Source organism: Somniosus microcephalus, chromosome 16 (assembly GCF_052327205.1).
Source record: "Somniosus microcephalus isolate GS21.2 chromosome 16, FLI_Smic_1.0, whole genome shotgun sequence".
Classification (NCBI taxonomy): domain Eukaryota; kingdom Metazoa; phylum Chordata; class Chondrichthyes; order Squaliformes; family Somniosidae; genus Somniosus; species Somniosus microcephalus.
The window spans coordinates 52,761,132-52,781,596 of NC_141002.1; the positions used below are offsets into that span (position 1 = coordinate 52,761,132).

At 45.9% G+C, this 20,465-nt stretch overlaps 2 protein-coding genes across 4 annotated transcripts in view; both read left to right on the forward strand.

The window, feature by feature from the left end:
- slc13a4 (solute carrier family 13 member 4) overlaps positions 1 to 20,465 on the forward strand; it is a 148,233-nt gene that overhangs the window by 16,943 nt on the left and 110,825 nt on the right. The window lies entirely within an intron of this gene.
- Positions 1,605 to 4,222, forward strand: LOC147106179 (uncharacterized). The gene is made up of 3 exons (XM_086009747.1): positions 1,605 to 2,207; positions 2,547 to 2,709; positions 2,868 to 4,222. Exons 1-3 carry the CDS (start codon positions 1,971 to 1,973, stop codon positions 4,010 to 4,012), a joined length of 1,545 nt encoding a protein of 514 aa, XP_085865873.1. The 5' UTR covers positions 1,605 to 1,970; the 3' UTR covers positions 4,013 to 4,222.

Sequence of the window (20,465 nt, forward strand, 5' to 3'; positions counted from 1 at the left end):
CATATACAGCTCCACAAAAATTGCTTCTAATCAACGCTTGGGTGCTAAACCTGCAGGTGTCTGTTTTAACACCTCTAAGCAAGTTCAAATTATGGTAATCAATTACGTGCTATAATCAGACTTTCAAACGGGTGTGCCTTATTAACACAGCACCCATTTATAGCCTGTTTTCACCCTTTCACCAAAATAATCTCCCTATAGTTTAATGGTTTTGCACTGACTCTGTAGAAGTGGGATATGACAATGACAAGTGATATCTGCAATTAAAGAAACAATTCTTCTGTTTAATTATTGTCTAAATCATTCTGACTGCTGACATTGGGTGGCAGTGACCTAATACTGACCTCTGAGTCACCAACCTTCACAGCAGCACGCATCGCCCTTCCTGACTCTGAACTGTCATATTCCTTGACTCTTCTCCAGCTTTGCCATTGAGGCATTGAGAAGACCTTTAGATTGTTATTGATCCTTAGACTACTCCTTGGATGGAAGAAAACCCAGATTCAGCCCATCTCTTAAACCAACTCAATGCATCTTCCTAATGTATTCTTTTTAAACCATCAGTTAAAAATAAACCTGGCATAGACATTAAAAAGGCGAGATTTAAGGTACCGTGCAGCTGGAGGCAGTGTGGGTACTAACTATTGTTATATGGTGTTAAATTCCAAATGAAAACCAGCCTTAATAATTAGGATGTGATTCTTTCTTTCTTTCTTTCTTTCTTTCTTTCTTTCTCTCTCTCTCTAAAACCAACAATCCACTCCTTGTTCCTAAACTAATGGTAATCTAAAGGTTTTCTCTGTTCTTGCACTCAGTGGCCTTATGAATAATGTAACTCTATGATAGCCGATGCATTATTCTATTGACTGCCAATCCTCCTTAGAAACGGGGGTGGTGCCAGAGGACTGGAAAATTGCAAATGTTACACCCTTGTTCAAAAAAGGGTGTAAGGATAAACCCAGCAACTACAGGCCAGTCAGTTTAACCTCGGTAGTGGGGAAGATTTTAGAAACAATAATCAGGGACAAAGTTAACAGTCACTTGGACAAGTGTGGATTAATTAAGGAAAGCCAGCACAGATTCGTTAAAGGCAAATTGTGTTTAACTAACTTGATTGAGTTTTTTGATGAGGTAACAGAGAGGGTTGATGAAGGCAATGTGGTTGATGTATATATGGATTTCCAAAAGGTAGTGATGAACGGTTGTTTTTCCGACTGGAGGGAGGTATTCCCCAGGGGTCGGTACTAGGACCACTGCTTTTCTTGATATATATTAATGACTTGGACTTGGATGTACAGGGCACAATTTCAAAATTTGCAGATGACACAAAACTTGAAAGTATAGTGAACAGTGAGGAGGATAGTGATAGACTTCAAGAGGACATAGACAGGCTGGTAATATGGGTGGACATGCGGCAGATGAAATTTAACGCAGAAAAATGCGAAGTGATACATTTTGGTAGGAAGAACGAGGAGAGGCAATTTAAAGATAGTACATGAACAGAGAGACCTGGGGGTATATGTGCACAGATCGTTGAAGGTGGCAGGGCAAGTTGAGAAAATGGTTAAAAAAGCATACGGGATCCTGGGCTTCATAAATAAAGACATAGGCCTAGAAATTCAGTTCGGACGCTATTGCGGCGCTAAAGTCGGGCGCTCGGCAAATTTAGCGGCCGCCGGAAAGTGCAGGCGAGCTCGCCGAAATTCAGTAGATTTGGCCAACTTTTTGGCCGAGCGCTGCAAAAGGCGTTGGAACCCTGTGTTCAGGCGCTAATCCGGCGATGCAGCCTGATAACGGCGATTCCGGGCGCAGCGCAGGTGCGATCATGTGGCGAGTGTCAGCAGACACCCTGACGCCGGCCAGCTCTTAAAGGGGGAAGGGTCAACTTTGACTGCAGCCACGCCCTGCATGCTGTAGCCCTGCAACTAGGCCTCAGGACTGGTTGTGTACCAAATCAACGCCTGGAGGTCATGGAGAGGGCCCGTGAAAGAGCCCAGCGGTTCTCTGAGCATGCGCTGGGTGTGCTCCTTCATGGGGTACGCAAGAGAAGACGGGTCGTGTGCCCGGCTAGTGGCAGGAAGGCTCCCAGGAGCCAGTTCAGGGAGGCGTGGACCAAAATTGCCCGGAGGGTCTCCTCCAACTCCGATGTTCCCAGGAGTGCGGACCAGTGCCGCAAGAAATACAATGACCTATGTCGGCTGGTCAAGGTGAATACCCTTTCCAGTGTCCCCCTCATCCTTGCATGTGCACCTCCCATTAGGGCCAAAGGGACATCCAAGGTCTAATGCCCAGCCCTGCTGCCGCTGCAATGGCACTTGCATGTTAATCAATAGCTCTTTCTGCACTTATCACACTGTGCAAGCTATTCCACCATGGGAGGCCTCACACACAGCAACAGGGCACCACACTGTGCAAGCTATTCCACCATGGGAGGCCTCACACACAGCAACAGGGCACCACACTGTGCAAGCTATTCCACCATGGGAGGCCTCACACACAACAACGGGGCACCACACTGTACTTAGACGCCCTCCTTTCTCTTGCAGGCCAAGCTGGCGAGGAACGCCAGGAGCCTGCGTGTCACTGGTGGAGGCCCTCGCGATTACCAGGAGCTAACGGTTCTGGAAGAGAGGGTGGCCCGACTGCTGCGTCACCCGGTGATTGGGCCTGTGGCGCTCGGCGACGCCGACCCTATACTGGAACCCACTGGTAAGGACAGGACCGGGTGCACCTCTCTCCTTGCCCTCGCGCATCAGATCTACATCCTTCCCCACTGGCCGAAAAATGCGCATAATGCACCAGTGCGGCCTCCCTCGCTGTCGGCCTGTCCTCACTCTAAAGCTACACTTGTGCCTTCCTGCTTTCAGCTGGTGAGGAGGAGGTGCTCCCTGAAGCCCAGACAGCCAGGCCCTCGGAGGAGGAGGACGTCGAGGAGCAGCAGGAAGGCGCCACCTCGGGGGAACCCTCCTCCGCTCCAGGAGATGGCAATGAAGGGGAGACGTCTGGCGTGCCGGAGAGCCAGGGGGAGGCGGGGGAGGGGAGCCCCGAACCTGGTCCCAGTGGCATGGACGCACGCGGCAAGGCTCCGGCGGCACACCAGCCTTCTGCCCAGAGGGGGGAGGCGGTGGAGGGGAGGGCAGAACCTGGTCCCAGTGGCGTGGCCGCACGCGGCAAGGCTCCGGCGGCACGCCAGCCTTCTGGCCAGAGGGTGGAGGCGCCCTCCAGTCCGGACTCGGACGTCGCCCAGGAGGTGTGCCTCCTGGACGAGATGTCGGCAGCGTCGGAGCGGCGGCACGTCGAAATCATGGAGGTGGTGGCACAGATGCCTCACGCCATCGAAAGCCTCGCACAAAGTGTGGTGGCTTTCGGCCAATCCCAGGCCAGGGGCCTAGAGCAATTCGCAGCAGCGCACGCCAGGGGGGTGGAGCTCCTTGTGGCAGCGCATGAGAGGGGGGTGCAACAACTCGAGGCAGCGCAGCACGCCAGTCGCCAGCTGAGAGGTGCTGTGCAGACAATGGCACTGCAGATGCGGGCACATGCCGGCGCAGTTGGGGCACTGACTTCTGCCACCCTCCCACTGGCGCGGAGGCGTCGCCAGGCTAGCCGCCGCCCTGCTGCCGCACACCGGTCTGGCGACCAACAGTTTGGCGCGCTTGCTCCCCGGCCAGGCCGCCCGAGTGCACGTGTGTCTGGCGACCAGCGCGCGCCTGGCATCACCCACCTTGTCCCCATTGGTGCAGGCGAGCCTGCCACTCCCCCAGCCAGGGTGCAAGGAGCTGCTGCAGGCAGTGAAGAGGGCCACCCACAGCTGCAGCAGCCACCAGCCGGCCCCTCCCGGGCCCGCCCTCGTGTAGGCCGACCCCCAAGGGCATCTGGCGAGACGCCTTGTCGCCCTGAAGATCCTTCCCCCAGCCTCGCCACAGCCTCACGGCCCAGCTTGAGGTGCAGCAGCAGGACGGGCCGGGGCAAAAGACGGCTGTCGACAGACTCGCCCTCTCGCCACACCGAATAGAGTGTGTTGAGCGAGGGTTTGGGTGATGCGGGGGCTTCTGTTCTGGGGGGCATTATGTGGTTTGGTTTTATGGGGGTGTTTGTGTTGTGGGGGGGGGCTTGTTTTTGTTAGGCCAGTGAGGAAGGCCATTTGGATGGTGATGTTTTGTTAGTCCTCCCCAGGTTTTGGGAGTGACAGAAGTTTGTGACTGTTTTTTGGGGGTCTTCTCTGTTTTGCTCTTCCATGTGGGAAGGGCCCTGAGTTTTTGAAATAAAGATGTTTATTTATTCACCATGTGCAGGTGTCATGTTTCAAGTGGTTGTTGGGTTAACCGGCTGAGGGCTTGCGGAGCGGCTGCCTTCAGCTGCGTTCAGTGGCCCAGGCCATTCCCTGACAGGGGGCCTAGAAGTGTCGAGCAATAAGCCCCCGGCGGACGGCCCTTGGACCTTGTCGCTCCCTCCTGGCCTGGTGCTCCTCCTCCTCAGGGTCCTCCTGCTCGTCCTCCTGAGGTGGTGGGGCAATGTCAGGTGGCAGTGCCTGAGTCCTGCGGATAGCCAGGTTGTGGAGCATGCAGCACACCACGACGAACTGGGAGACTCTATCCGGCGAATACTGAAGAGACCCGCCCGAACGATCCAGGCAACGGAACCGTTGCTTGAGGACGCCTATCGTTTGCTCTATTAGGTTCCTTGTGGCTTGATGGCTTTCGTTGTATGCCAGCTCCGCTGGGGTCCTGGGCGCGCGGAGCGGGGTCATGAGCCATCTGCACAAAGGGTAGCCCTTGTCCCCGATAAGCCATCCCCTTGGTGGAGGCTGTGCCTGGAACATGTCAGCCACAGTAGTCTGGCGCAGGATAAAGGCATCGTGGCTGCTTCCTGGGAAGTGGGCATTGACAGCTAGGATGCGCTGCCTGTGGTCACACACCAGCTGCACATTTAGGGAATGGTAGCCCTTCCGGTTGCGGTATTGCTCGGCATTGTGGATAGGTGCCCGCATAGCCACATGCGTGCAGTCAATGGCGCCCTGCACCATGGGGAAGCCCGCGATCCTGGCAAATCCGACTGCACGCTGCTCCTGCTTGTGTTGGGTCATGGGGAAGGAGATGAATTGGTGCCTCCTCGCGAAAAGTGCTTCGGTGACCTGTCGGATGCAGCGATGCGTGGCGAACTGGGAGATGTTCGCAATGTCCCCAGCAGCGGCTTGGAAGGAGCCGCTTGCATAAAAGCTGAGAGCCACCGTGACCTTCACTTCCACCGAGAGAGACGCCCTGGACATGAGCTGTGGCTGCAAATCTGCATGAAGCAGCTGGCAGATCTCTCCAACCACCTCCCTTCTGAAGCGCAGCCTCTTAACACAATGCGCCGCAGTCATGGTGAGATATGAGACCTGCTCCCGGTATTGCCTGACTGGGTAAGGCCTACGTTGGCGACGCCTAATGGCCCCTCTGCGTCTAGGCATGCCTGGCCCTCTCTCAAAGCGTCTGCGAGCCCTTCGCACAAAATGTAGCAACTGAGGGTTGGCCCCCCATGCAGCCCCCATTACAAAGTTCCAAACAGCAAAATCACAAGGATGCAAATGTCAAAGCACTGGCTAGAAGCCAAAAATACCTCTCCTATGGTGTCCGAAATCAGTAATCTCTGTGCCTTGCTCTCTGTGCAGAAATCCAAACCAGTCAAGTCATTGCAGCGAAATGGCTGGCTTTTATGGGTGAGTGGATGTGCCCTTTAATTAGCGCTCCCCGAATCCCACAGGGCCTCTGTTGAGTTCCATTTCACAGTTCTTAGCAGCGCCACGCCCACATCGGCCGGGCGCCACTGAATTTCCGGTTTGGGGCGCACAAACGGCGTTGCACGACGGAATGACGTCATATGATGCGCGCGCAGCTGAGCGGGCGCTAACACTTTGCGCCGGCGCTAAAGCCCAGCTGAATTTCGGCGTAGGCGCAGATCCGGTGGTGCCCGGGCGCTAAGTGGATAGCGCCGGAAATCTGGCGCTACGGCTGGCGCAAACAACTGAATTTCTAGGCCATAAAGTACAAAAGCAAGGAAGTTATGATGAACCTTTATAAAACACTGGTTCAGCCTCAACTGGAGTATTGTGTCCAATTCTGGGCACCGCACTTTAGGAAGGAGGCGAAGGCCTTAGAGAGCGTGCAGAAAAGATTTACGAGAATGATTCCAGGGATGAAGGATTTCAGTTACGTGGATAGACTGGAGAAGCTGGGGTTGTTCTCCTTAGAGCAGAGAAGGTTGAGAGGTGATTTGATAGATGTGTTCAAAATCATGAGGGGTCTAGATAGGGTAGATAGAGAGAAACTGTTCCCATTGGCGGAAGGGTTGAGAACTAGAGGACACAGATTTATGGTGATTGGCAAAATAACCAAAGGCAACATGAGGAAAAACCTTTTTACGCAGCAACTGGTTAGGATCTGGAATTCACTGCCTGAGAGGGTGGTGGAGGCAGACTGAATCGTGGCTTTGAAAATAGAATTGGATAAGTACCTGAAGGAAAAAAAATTGCAGGGCTACGGGGAAAGGGCGGGGAATTGGGTCTAGCTGAAGTGCTCTTGTAGAGAGCCGGCATGGGCTTGATGGGCCAAATGGCCTCTTTCTGTGCTGTAACCATTCTATGACTCTATGCTTCTCTCACTAATTTTTCTTAAATTCAGACTTGTTATCGTAGTGGTACAGCATGGTTTGGAGGGTTGGGAAGTGATCATGGTGGGTCGGAGAGATATCGGAGCAGTGATCATGGTGCGCGGTTGGTGATCATGGGGAGGAGGGTGTCGGTGATCACGGGAAGGGGGGTCAGTGATCAGGGGGAGTGGTCTGATCGCGTGGCATGGGAAACAGGTTTGCTTGGTGGACTGTTGCCCACAAGCAGTGCTGGAAAAGCACTTATCTCTTCCACACAGCAGTCCTCACTTCCCTTGAGCTGCCAGGTTTCCCGAGTCAGCATTAAAGCTGTAAGGGAGATAAAATCTGAGGCACGTAGCCTCATTAAGATAATTAAATGAGTGACCCACCTCCTGGGAGAGGGTTAGTTGTCCGCACACTGTCCTGCCTCCATTAAAACTGGAAGTGGGCGGGTTGGAGACGGGTGGAGTTCAGGTTTGAGATTTTCTACATTTTAACATCCCACCCGACCCAAACCCACCTGTTTTGGAGGGTTAAATTACTCCCTCTGTTTCTCTCACTGCAACGTTATCAGCTCACACTTTCAGCAACTTGGCACGCAAAAAAATTAAAAACCTAAATGTGCAAGGACAAGTCTAACTAACGGCAGAAGCCATTAGATGCCCTGCTAAAGCAAATTATGACCTATAGTCTGAAGAAATAGAGCAAAGACAGTTTTGAGTTCTTATTCTGATATAAGACCAAAACCATGAGCTGAGGAAGCTGTCCTTTTTTACCTGAGAAATCATGGTGAAGGGTCAAGGCCCGCAGTGCAGGATAAAAGAGGAGGTAAATCACAAGACTGTGAATCACCCTTCTAATTGCTCTACAATCAGGTGTGTGGGATCTGGTGCTGAAAATATACTGAGTCTTTCGGATGAGAGATTAAACCGAGCCCCCGTCTGCCCTCTCAGTACTTAAAAGATCCCACAGCACTATTGGAAGTAGAGCAGGTGAGTTCTCTCTGGTGTCATGGCCCAACATTTATCCCTCAACCAATATCACCAAACAGATCATTTGGATTAAAAGAGGAACAGATGATTTGGTCATTTATCTCATTGCTGTTTGTGGGATCTTGCTGTGTGTAAATTGACTGCATCGTTTCCTACATTACAGCAGTGACTACTGTTCAAAAGTACTTAATTGGCTGTATTGCGCTTTGGGATGTCCTGAGGTCATAAAAGGCGCTATATAAATGCAAGTCTTTTCCTTTCCTTTTGCTTCTGAATAGATTGTTTTCTAAATATTTATGATAGAGAATAAACACAGTATCCTAGTTTACAAATACAGGGCCGTATTTTCCGATCAGAGGCCTCCTGCGTGCGGAGGCCTCCGTTCTGGAAAAATCTACAAACTTACCTGAGGGCTCCTGGGGCACCTACACTTCCGATCCTGGGCCTCTCCAAACTCCAAGTGCGCAGGGCCTACATATCCCAGAGGCACAAGTGTCCCTGGGATCATGTGGGCCAGGCCAGCCAATACAAGAAGGGAATTTCCCTTCATACACTTGACAGATAGATCTGTCAAATATGTGAATGGATATCAATGAAAAAACATAGTAAAACTTTAAATAAATTAAAAAAAAACCATCATCTTTTTTAATATTTTAAATATTTTAAACAAAATGTAATTTTTTGAAAAAAAATAATTGAAGTTTTTTACGGGGCTAAAAATAAACTTACCTTTTTTAAAGTATTTTTAAATGATAAATGACTGAATTTTTTTTTAGACTTTTTTCAACTCTTATCCTGGTAAAAGCAGGCCTTACGCCTGTTTTTACCAGGCGTAAGAATTGTAAGTGTTTTCTGCGGGCGGAGGGTCTCCAGAAAGCGGAACTATCCGCCCGCAGAGGCCCTTCTCCAGGGCAGCCGGAGGATCTGCCAAGAGCTTTCTTGACAGATTGGAAATGCCGGTTTTCAGCGCATGCACTGTGCATGCCTGAAACCGGCATTTCCGATGTCCCTACGGGTGGGTACACAGCGCGATCAAAGTCACTAAGGAAGTGGTACTCGGTAAAATAATGGGACTCAAGGCGGATAAATCACCTGGACCTGATGGCTTACATCCTAGGGTCTTGAGGGAAGTGGCAGTAGGGATTGTGGATGCATTGGTAATAATTTTCCAAAACTCCCTGGAGTCGGCAAAGGTCCCGGCAGACTGGAAAACTGCTAATGTAACACCCTTATTTAAAAAGGGCAGTAGACAGAAGGCTGGAAACTATAGACCGGTTAGCCTAACATCTGTGGTAGGTAAAATTTTGGAGTCCATTATTAAGGAGACAGTAACAGGACATTTGGATAATCATAATTTAATAGGACAAAGTCAGCATGGTTTTATGAAGGGGAAGTCATGTTTGACAAATTTGCTGAAGTTCTTTGAGGAAGTAACGTATAGGGTGGATAAAGGGGAACCAGTGGACGTAGTGTATTTAGACTTCCAAAAGGCATTTGACAAGGTGCCACACAAAAGATTATTGCTTAAGATAAAAAATCACGGGATTGGGGGTAATATTCTGGCATGGATAGAGGATTGGCTATCTAACAGAAGGCAGAGAGTTGGGATAAATGGTTCATTCTCAGACTGGCAATCAGTAACTAGTGGTGTTCCGCAGGGGTCAGTGCTGGGTCCCCAACTCTTTACAATCTATATTAACGATTTGGAGGAGGGGACCGAGTGTAACATATCAAAGTTTGCAGATGATACTAAGATGGGAGGGAAAGTAGTGAGTGAGGAGGACATAAAAAACCTGCAAGGGGACATAGACAGGCTAAGTAAGTGGGCAGAGATTTGGCAGATGGAATACAATACTGGAAAGTGTGAGGTTATGCACTTTGGCAGAAAAAATCGTAGAGCAAGTTATTATCTTAATGGCAAGAAACTGGAAAGTACTGAAGTACAAAGGGATCTGGGGGTCCTGGTGCACGAAACTCAAAAGGTTAGTATGCAGGTGCAGCAAGTGATTAAGAAGGCCAATGGAATGTTGGCTTTCATTGCTAGGGGGATAGAATATAAAAATAGGGAGGTATTGCTTCAGTTGTACAAGGTATTGGTGAGACCACACCTGGAATACTGCGTACAGTTTTGGTGTCCATACTTAAGAAAGGACATACTTGCTCTCGAGTCAGTACAAAGAAGGTTCACTCGGTTAATCCCGGGGATGAGGGGATGGACATATGAGGAGAGGTTGAGTAGATTGGGACTCTACTCATTGGAGTTCAGAAGAATGAGAGGTGATCTTATTGAAACATATAAGATTGTGAAGGGGTTGGATCGGGTGGATGCGGGGAAGATGTTCCCGATGATGGGTGAAACTAGAACTAGGGGGCATAGTCTTAGAATAAGGGGCTGCTCTTTCAAAACTGAGATGAGGAGGAACTACTTCACTCAGAGGGTGGTAGGTCCATGGAATATGCTGCCCCAAAAAGCTGTAGAAGCTACATCATTACATAAATTTAAAACAGAAATAGACAGTTTCCTAGAAGTAAAGGGAATTAAGGGTTACGGGGAGCGGGCAGGAATTTGGACATGAGTCTAGGTTCGGATCGGTCATGGCCCTGTGGGTAGCGGAGCGGGCCCAGGGGCCGTGTAGCCTGATCCTGCTCCTATTTCGTGTGTCTAATTCTGTTAGATTCAGAAGATGGTTCTGTGATAGTGGATTGGCGGTTAGGATCAGATCAGCCATGATCTTATTGAATGGCGGAGCAGGCTCGAGGGGCCGATTGGCCTACTCCTGCTCCTATTTCTTATGTTCTTATGTACCCACCCGTAGGGATCGGAATATCCGAGCCATTATTTTTATAGTTATCTTGTTGTTGTTCATTTGTCGTGACTTCAAACCAGCTTCTGTAACTGTGGAGATGTCATATATACATGTTTCAATACAAGAATTAGAAAATGAGCCCTTATATGTTCACACTAATTTTTCATTAGGGTAATCCAACTACATTATCTGAACATAGGATTGTACAGGACTGGAAAAAACCCCACTGTTATCCATCTGCCTGGTTCCAATGTCTAGGAAATATCGTATTCCCATAATACTCTCATACCCCTAAATGCTTATCCAAATGTCTCTTGAATTTGCTAATATAATCAGCCCCCACTAACTGCCATGACAGTCCATTGCATACATTCACCACCCTCTGGATAAAGCGGTTAAATGTAATCTGTCTTTTCACAGTCTCTCTTTTAAGTTTAAGCCTATGCCCTCTTGTTGTACAATCTATAACTATGTTAAAAATCTTGCTGATAACCTTTAGGATCTTGAATACTTCAATAAGATCACCCTTGAGCTTTCTGTAGTCTAAACATCCCCAGCTTCTGCAACCTCTCCTCATAACTCAGGTGCCTTATTCCAGCTATCAATTTAGTTTCTCTTTACTGCACCCTCCCCAATATACAGTCCTCCAGGTGGGGCCAGGCCAATGCCCTGTACTCACTCGGAATTATTTTCTGAGATTTGTACTCTACTCCTCTGGCTATACAGCCCAAGATCCTTTTCTCTCGACAAATTTGCTCGAATTCTTTGAGGACGTAACAAACAGGGTGGATAAAGGGGAACCAGTGGATGTGGTGTATTTGGACTTCCAAAAGGCATTTGACAAGGTGCCACACAAAAGATTACTGCACAAGATAAAAAATCACGGGATTGGGGGTAATATACTGGCATGGGTGGAAGATTGGCTATCTAACAGAAAACAAAGAGTTGAGATAAACGGTTCATTCTCGGGTTGGCAATCTGTGACTAGTGGTGTTCCGCAGGGGTCAGTGCTGGGACCCCAACTCTTTACAATCTATATTAACGATTTGGAGGAAGGGACCGAGTGCAACATATCCAAGTTTGCCGACGATACAAAGATGGGAGGGAAAGCAGTGAGTGAGGAGGACATAAAAAACCTGCAAAAGGACATAGACAGGCTAAGTGAGTGGGCAGAAATTTGGCAGATGGAATATAATGTTGGAAAGTGTGAGGTTATGCACTTTGGCAGAAAAAAATCAAAGAGCAAGTTATTATCTAAATGGAGAGAAACTGCAAAGTGCTACAGTACAAAGGGATCTGGGTGTCCTGGTGCATGAAACACAGAAGGTTAGTATGCAGGTACAGCAGGTGATCAGGAAGGCCACTGGAATCTTGGCTTTTATTGCAAAAGGGATGGAGTATAAAAGCAGGGAAGTCTTGCTTCAGTTATACAGGGTACTGGTGAGGCCACACCTGGAATACTGCGTACAGTTTTGGTTTCCATATTTAAGAAAAGATATACTTGCTCTCGAGGCGGTTCAGAGAAGGTTCACTCGGTTGATTCCGGAGATGAGGGGGTTGATGTATGAGGAAAGGTTGAGTAGGTTGGGCCTCTACTCATTGGAATTCAGAAGAACGAGAGGCGATCTTATCGAAACATATAAAATTGTGAGGGGGCTTGATCGGGTGGATGCAGGGAGGATGTTTCCACTGATGGGTGAGACTAGAACTAGGGGGCATAATCTTAGAATAAGGGGCTGCCCTTTCAAAACTGAGATGAGGAGAAACTTCTTCACTCAGAGGGTAGTAAATCTATGGAATTTGCTACCTCAGAGAGCTGTGGAAGCTGCGACATTAAATAAATTTAAAACGGAGATAGACAGTTTCCTAGCTGATAAGGGAATTAGGGGTTACGGGGAGCGGGCAGGGAAGTGGACGTGAGTCTAGGTTCGGATCAGCCATGATCCTATTGAATGGCGGAGCAGGCCCAAGGGGCCATATGGCCTACTCCTGCTCTTACTTCTTATGTTCTTATGTTCTTATGTTCTCTCTCTTTACAGCTGTGCTGGTGGCATCAGTGATCTATCCACCAGTACTCCCAGACCTCCGTCCTGTGTCATGTTCTGTGGAGTAATACCATTTAACTTAGATCACCAATGCTTTCTTTTTCAATTTCATGGCTTTGCACTTTTCACATTAAATGATGTCTTCTGCCCATTAACCCATCTTCCCAATCTCTCAAGGACCCCTGTTGCTGGCACTCTCTCTCTCTCTCTGAAATTAAATATCCCACAAGATTGTTAGGTCTCCTAAATTCTATAACTTAATTCAAGTAAGGGAAAAGTTGTTAATAAACTGCCACAGGTTCCAGTATTGTAGCCTATAACATTATACCCACGATGAAAAAATGTACCTTTTGCCTAATCATTGCCTATATGAAACTTTTCATCAGGTAACTTCCCTACTGCTTCTCTCATTCCCAATTATACGTGCATACTATATAGACAGAAAACATACTCATTACCCATTTGTTCAGATAAATTCATTAGGTCAAAATGTGTTTGATATTAATACTGTTTTTTTGAAGAGGAACGCCCTCCCCTTTTTTCCTTCCTTTGCTTAAGGCACTGACAATAATCAATAAGGGTCATCAGATAATAATCAGTAGTGGGAACCATGGCTGATTATTTTCCCTTCCTCAGGCCAGGGTAACTGAGGCCAATTGCAGTGACTCCTAATGCTGCGTTGGATGAGATGACCTAATGACAGCATTGGCAAGTGGCCAAGCCTGGGATATTCCTGTTCTGTATGCTTCAGTGCTACACCACATGGTACATATACCCAGTTAGCCATCGGAGAACCCATGACCTCCCTATTCTCTTTTGAGTGACTTATAACTAAAGTTTGTCAGACATGACATAGAATACAGAGTGAACCAAGAATCTAAGCAGAAACCATTGACACAAACACAGATAGTCCTGTACACTCTGGAAGATGTTAAGTGCAATTCTGACTTGGATCAACTGCTTTTTGGTGGTTTGATATCTTACAGCAAGGAATATACAGCTGTTTGTCATTGAGTACCTTGTATGTATTTAATGAGTCAAGTAGCTGTGACTTGCATTCAAGTAAACATATTAGGTCTTGGAATAGACTTGTTTATATGTGGTGGCTCTCTGAAAATATCATCCTTCCACAGGGATCACAGAGTTCGAGTAAACTGCTTTAGCCTTCTTAACAGAATAGGAGGCCCACATTCCCCCTATTAAGGTGCTATTAAAGGCACAAAACTGACTCCAAGTATAATCAATCATGCATTATCATAAGGAGAAAAATTGAAAGTGATGGAAAGAATGGAGAGGATTTGGTGGCACTCTGACTGAGTAAACAACTTGTGGGTGAAATACAACTTTGCAAAACAGGAGTTAGCAGATCGGTTGCCCATTATACACCCCTCCCGATTTATCTTTCCATTGACTTCAATGTGTCCTCAGTGAATGTTGAGCGAGACTGTGTAATAGTCCTTGGGTGAATAAGCAGGACTCTGTAATAAAGCTTTTGGGCAATGCTGTCTGTAATAGTGTCCTTGAGGGAATGTTCAGTGAGGCTGTATAATACTGTCCTTGGTGATTGTTCAGCAGGGTCTGTGTACAAGTGTCCACAGTGATTGTTCACCAGGGGCTGTAAAATAGTGCCCTCGGCGATTGTTCACCAGGGGCTGTGTAATAGTGTCCGCAGGTTCCCTAACAGATGTGCTCTCCGACTCGCCTGACTATATGATATTCGCTGCAGTCAGATGATCCAGCCTGCCTGGGTGCTGACACAGGAAAATCTTCTTGGATCTGGTACTATGTAATGAGATAGAATTAATAAATGATCTCATAATAAAGGATCCTCTAGGAAAGAGTGATCATAGCATGGTTGAATTTCAAATTCAGTTGGGGGGTGAGAAAGTTGTATCCCAAACCAGTGTCCTGATCTTAAACAAAGGCAATTATAATGGCATGAGGGCAGAACTGGCAAAAGTGGACTGGAAAAACAAATTAAAGGGTAAGAAAGTTGAAACGCAGTGGCAGACTTTTAAGGAAATATTTCATAACTCTCAACAAAAATATATTCCAGTGAGAAAGAAAGATTTTAAGAGAAGGGACCACCATCCATGGCTAACTAAGGAAGTAAAGGATGGTATCAAATTGAAAACGAAGGCATACAATGTTGCCAAGATTGGTGGGAGACCAGAGGATTGGGAAATTTTTAAAAACCAGCAAAGGATGACTAAAAAAATAATAAGGAGAGAGAAGATGAATTATGAGCGTAAGCTGGCAAGAAACATTAAAACAGATAGTAAGAGCTTCTACAGGTATATAAAAAGGAAGAGGGTAGCTAAAGTAAATGTTGGTCCCTTAGAGGATGAGACTGAGGAATTAATAATGGGGAACGGGGAAATGGCAGAGACTCTGAACAAATATTTTGCATCTGTCTTCACTGTAGAAGACACTAACAACATTCCAATAATGGATAAGCAAGGGGCCACAGGGAGGGGGGAACTAAAGACATTCACTATCACTATGGAAATAGTACTCGGTAAAATAATGGGACTAAAAGATGACAAGTTGCCTGGACCAGATGGCCTGCATCCAAGGGTCTTAAAAGAAGTGGCTGTAGAGATAATGGATGCATTGGTTGCAATATACCAAAATTCCCTGGACTCTGGAGAGGTCCCAGTGGATTGGAAAACTGCTAATGTAACACCCCTATTTAAGAAAGGAGAGAGACAGAAAGTAGGAAACTATAGACCAGTTAGACTAACATCTGGCGTTGGGAAAATGCTGGAGTCCTTCATTAAGGAAGCAGTAGCAGGGCATTTAGAAAAATGTACTGCAATCAAACAGAGTCAGTATAGTTTTAGGAAAGGGAAATCATGTTTAACAAATTTGCTGGAGTTCCTTGAGGATGTAAAAAGCAGGGTGGACAAGGGTGAACCAGTGGATGTGGTGTATTTGGATTTTCAGAAGGCATTCAATAAGGTGCCACATAAAAGGTTACTGCATAAGATAAGAGCTCATGGAGTTGGGGGTAATATATTAGTATGGATAGAGAATTGGCTAATTAACAGAAAGCAGAGAGTCGGGATAAATGGGTCATTTTCTGGTTGGCAAACGGTAACTAGTGGGGTGTCACAAGGATCAGTGCTGGGGCCCCAACTATTTACAATCTACATTAATGACTTGGATGAAGGGATCGAGTGTAATGTAGCCAAGTTTGCAGATGATACAAAGATGGGTGTGAGAGTAAGTTGTGCAGAGGACTCAAAGAATCTGCAAAGAGATATAGACAGGTGAGTGGGCAAACATTTGGCAGATGGAGTATACTGTGGGAAAGTGCGAGGTTATCCACTTTGGCAGGAAAAATAAAAAAGTAAACTATTATTTAACTGGAGAGAGATTACAAAATGCTACAGTTCAGAGGGACCTGGGGGTCCTTGTGCATGAAACACAAAAAGTTAGCATGCAGGTACAGCAAGTAATCAAAAAGGCAAATCGAATGTTGGCCTTTATTTCAAGGGGGTTGGAGTATAAAAGCAGGGAAGTCCTGCTACAACTGTACAAGGTATTGGTGAGACCACACCTTGAGTACTGTGTACAGCTTTGGTCTCCTTATTTAAGGAAGGATATACTTGCATTGGAGGCAGTTCAGAGATGATTCACTAGGTTAATTCCAGAAATGAGGGGTTTGACTTATGAGGAAAGGCTGAGCAGGCTGGGCCTATACTCATTGGAATTTAGAAGAATGAGAGGTGATCTTATCGAAACATATAAGATACTGAGGGAGCTCGACAGGGTAGATGCAGAGAGGATGTTTCCCCTCATGGGGAAATCTAGAACTCGGGGGCGCAGTCTCAGAATAAAGGGTTGCCCTTTTAGAACTGAGATGAGGAGGAACTTCTTCTCTCAGAGGGTCGTAAATCTGTGGAATTCTCTGCCCCAGAGAGCCGTGGAGGCTGGGTCATTAAATACATTTAAAGTGGAGATAGACACATTTTTGCAAGATAAGGGAGTGAAGGGTTATGGGTAGCGGGCTGGGAAGTGGCTTTGAGCCCAAGATCAGCCATGATCTTATTGAATGGCAGAGCAGGCTCAAGGGGCCAAGTGACCTATTGCTGCTCCTATTTCTTATGTTCTTATGTTGTTCTCTTTTTATGCTTTGCCTTTCTGACCTGGATTAACTCTGCTCTACTGTTGTACTCTTGTACTGCTCTACTGGCTTGACTGAACTCTGCTGTTTGGTACCATCCAGCTGTTCTAGAGACTGACTACACATGCATGTGTTCTCTGACATGCATGATTTTCTGATATTCAAACCAGAATTAGTTAACAATTTGATGGTAAGGGAACATCTTGTGAATAGTAACCATGGTATTATCGAAATTGATATTAGGTTTGAGATGGAGAAGGGAGAGTCACAAACCAAGGTTTTAAATTTAAGTAAGGCAAACTTCGGAGGGATGACAAATACATTGACCACAGTAAACTGGGCTAAGCTGTTAATGGATAGACCTACAGACAAACAGTGAGAAGTATTTAAATAATTATTTTGTACAATATAAAACCAGTAAATACCCCTAAAACCAAAAGCTCCACTTGTGCAATTAAGCAACCATGATCAACAAAGGAGGTAAGAGGCAGTATCAAGCTAAAAGAAAAGGTTTACAGAAATGCCAAGTAAGGTGGAAATCCTGCGGACTGGGTAAGCTATAAAAAACAACAAAGGGTTACTAGGAAAGTAATAAGAGGTGCAAAAAAAAAAGAAGAAAAAACTCGCAAGGGATACCCAAGCTAACAGTATTTTTTAAAATAAATATATTATGAGAAATAGTGTGGTAAGGGGGAATGTGGGCCCATTAAAGATAAATGCAGATTGACAATAAGGAAATGGCAAACTTGTTAAGTGAGTACTTTGTATCCATTTTCATTATAGAAGAAGAGGACAAAGTACCAGTGGAATAAGGGGACCTAAAAATAATTTAAGAGGATGAATTTACTGGATTTAATATAAAAAAAGGTAATGGAGAAAATAATGGGACTTAAAATATATAAATCTCCAGGATCTGATGATTTCTAAATAGGCGAGGAAATTGCAGTTGCATTAGTTATAATTTTCCAAAGTGCTCTACAATCTGGAATTGTGCCTTTGCAAATGTCACTCCATTATTTAAGAAGAGATGGAAGAAGAAATCAGGAAACTACAGACCTGTCAGCTTAACATCTGTTCGGGGGAAGTTAGAAATCTATCTTCCGGGACAGAGTGACTGAGCACTTGGACAAGCATGAACTTATCAAAGAAAGCCAGCATGATTTTGTGAAATGTAGGTCATGTCTGACCAATCTAGTTGAATTTTTTGAGGAGGTCACCCACATGGTGGATAGGGGAGTGCCTATGGATGCTGTCTGTATGGACTTTCAGAAGACAGTTGATAAGGTTCCACACAAGATGATATTGGTAAAGTTGAAAGCACACGTAATTAGAGGTAATCTTGTGACATGGATTAGTAGTTGGTGGGAGGTAGGAGAAGGGGATTAAGCGAACATTCTCTGATTGGTGGGATGTGACAAGTGGTGTTCCCCAGGTACCTGTACTGGGGCCTGGGCTTTTCATCAAATATATTATTGACTTGGACGATGGAATACAGAGATATATATCCAAGTTTGCAGATGATATTGGATGCTATGGGGCCTATGACTGCTATCGTAAGTGCCCTGCAGATCCGGGTTTCCGCGTGCGATGCGCATGCGTGAAAACCCCGAACTTGCGATCTGTCAAGTTTCTCCTTGACAGATCATACGCATCTGCTATAAACTCACTTTCACTGTTGCAGAGTTGGGGTGTTTGCCCAACTACTGCCCAGCGAATAACCACCAAACCCTTACACCTGTTAAAAGCAGGTGTAAGGCCTTCTATTACCAGCGTAAGGGTTAAAATAAATGTTAAAATAAAATTTTCAAAATCATTTAAACATTCACTTACATTTAAAATTAGTTTAGGTCAATTTTGTCCCAGTTAAAAATATTTAAATTTATTTTTCAAAAATAAATCTTTATTTGAAATGTTTAATTAAATGGTATTTTAATTAATTTTGAACCTGTGATTATTTATTTTTATTTCAGTGTTTTTAGGTGATTTTTTTTTATGCTTATGGGTATTCTGTACGTAAATGGAATCCCCATAAGCATAATAAGAGTGCCCCTTTGTCATTGGCTGGCCTGGCCCACGTGATCCCAAGGACGCTTGTGAACCACATGCGCCTCTGGGATCCGTGGACCTTTACGCAGGCATACGCCTGCAGGCCCAGGACCGCAAGAGTCTGAAGCTCTGGAGCCATCAGGTAAGTACGTACTTTTCTTGCGGTTCGGAGGCGTACGCGGGCGGCAAGCCTCCAACCGCAATTTCCAGGCCATTAAGTTGGGAGGCATAGTAAGCTGTGTAGATGGGAGCAGGAAGTTACAAAGGGACATGTAATGTATTATCACATGGTTTGGTATGAACATGCTCAGTTTGCTCTGGCCTAATAAAGCAAGTACATGAACTAGCAACTTATCGTGTCTCTGTCCTTCATTTGTTCTACCCACATATATTACATTTTGGCGATGAGGGTGGGATCCCAAAGCCATTTTTAGAGATCATGGAAGGACACAGTGTTCAACCTTCAAGTGGACACGTTTAAGGTGAATTTGTGACACCTAAACTGAATTTTTGCGATGTTTTATCATTAATACTTATGTAGAATCATCTGTGCTTCGCCTTTGTGTGTATGTATACATAGCAACAGTGGCATTGATTCTCACAGGTACACAGATAGCGTGCTGAGTCACTGTTCAACGGGATCGGGACAATCATGGCCATGCCGACAGGATTAATTGGGAGCCTTGGCATTATGACTGAGCTCGCAAACCATTCAGTTCTTACATTGAGCGGATGGAGATGTTTTTAGGGCCAATAACATTATTGAGACTGAAGGTGCAGATGAGAATGCTCAAGCTCAAATAAAGTAATTCGTGAATGGAAGAAAGCAATTTTTCCAATGGAGATTGGGCCAGATGTCTAATGAACGTTGACAAACCTACTCACGCCAGGGAAAGCGAAGAATGTGTCGTTTGAAGACATTGTCGAGAAACTCGAGGACCACTTTGACCCAAAGTCGTTAGAAATAGCAGAGAGCTATAAGTTTGGTATCAGAAACCAAAAACAAAGTGAAATCATCAGTGAGTACATTGTAGCTCTTAAGAACCTGTCTTTGCATTATAACATCAGCACATTTTTGGATCGTGCGTTGCAAGATAAGTTTGTGTGTGGACTGGTGGATGAGCGCACAAAGTCCAAGTTACTGAACACTCCGAACATAACATTTGACATGGCATGCAAAAGTGCCCTATCTATGGAAATGGCATTTAAGAACGCTAGAGAGCTCCGGCCAACTCAAGTGACTAGTGCAGCTGAAGTCTAGAGTCACAAAGCCACCGCCAAACCTAAAGCGGTGAGACTGAGTCAAAAGCATGTCGGTGAGAGCAGTTCAGTGAATTGTTATCACTGCAATGGAAATCGCTCACCACAGTCCTGCCAATACAGAAATGCAAAGTGTTTTCACTGCCAGAAGCAAGGCCATATTTCAACAGCTTTCAGAGCTAGATCGAAAGCAGAAAGTAAGAACCATTCTAGTGGCAATGCAAAGCAGCAACAAAAAAAGGGAGGAGTTCACAATATTGAAGTGAACACACCTGATGTTGAAGAACTAGGCATCTACAGTATCTATGCTTTTAACGGCAACACTAGCAGTTGTGAGAAAGACTTCCGTACAAAACTTTTGATCAATGAGCAATATATTGATATGTGTATCGACACAGTGGCCGGCTGCTCTATCATGAGTAAGGACACATATGAGAGTAAGTTTAATCAAACGCCACTTACAAAGAGTACGGTAGAGTTAAAAACCTACTCCAGAGAAATCCTAGAGACATGTGGACAAATGGAATGTACAGTTCAACATAATGGCCAGTCAGTAAAG

Coding starts and splice junctions, on each gene's coding strand:
- LOC147106179 (XM_086009747.1), top strand. CDS start 1,971: ATGGAGAGGGCCCGTGAAAGAGCCCAGCGGTTCTCTGAGCATGCGCTG. Junction 2,208..2,546: donor ACCTATGTCGGCTGGTCAAG/GTGAATACCCTT, acceptor TTTCTCTTGCAG/GCCAAGCTGGCGAGGAACGC. Junction 2,710..2,867: donor CCCTATACTGGAACCCACTG/GTAAGGACAGGA, acceptor TCCTGCTTTCAG/CTGGTGAGGAGGAGGTGCTC.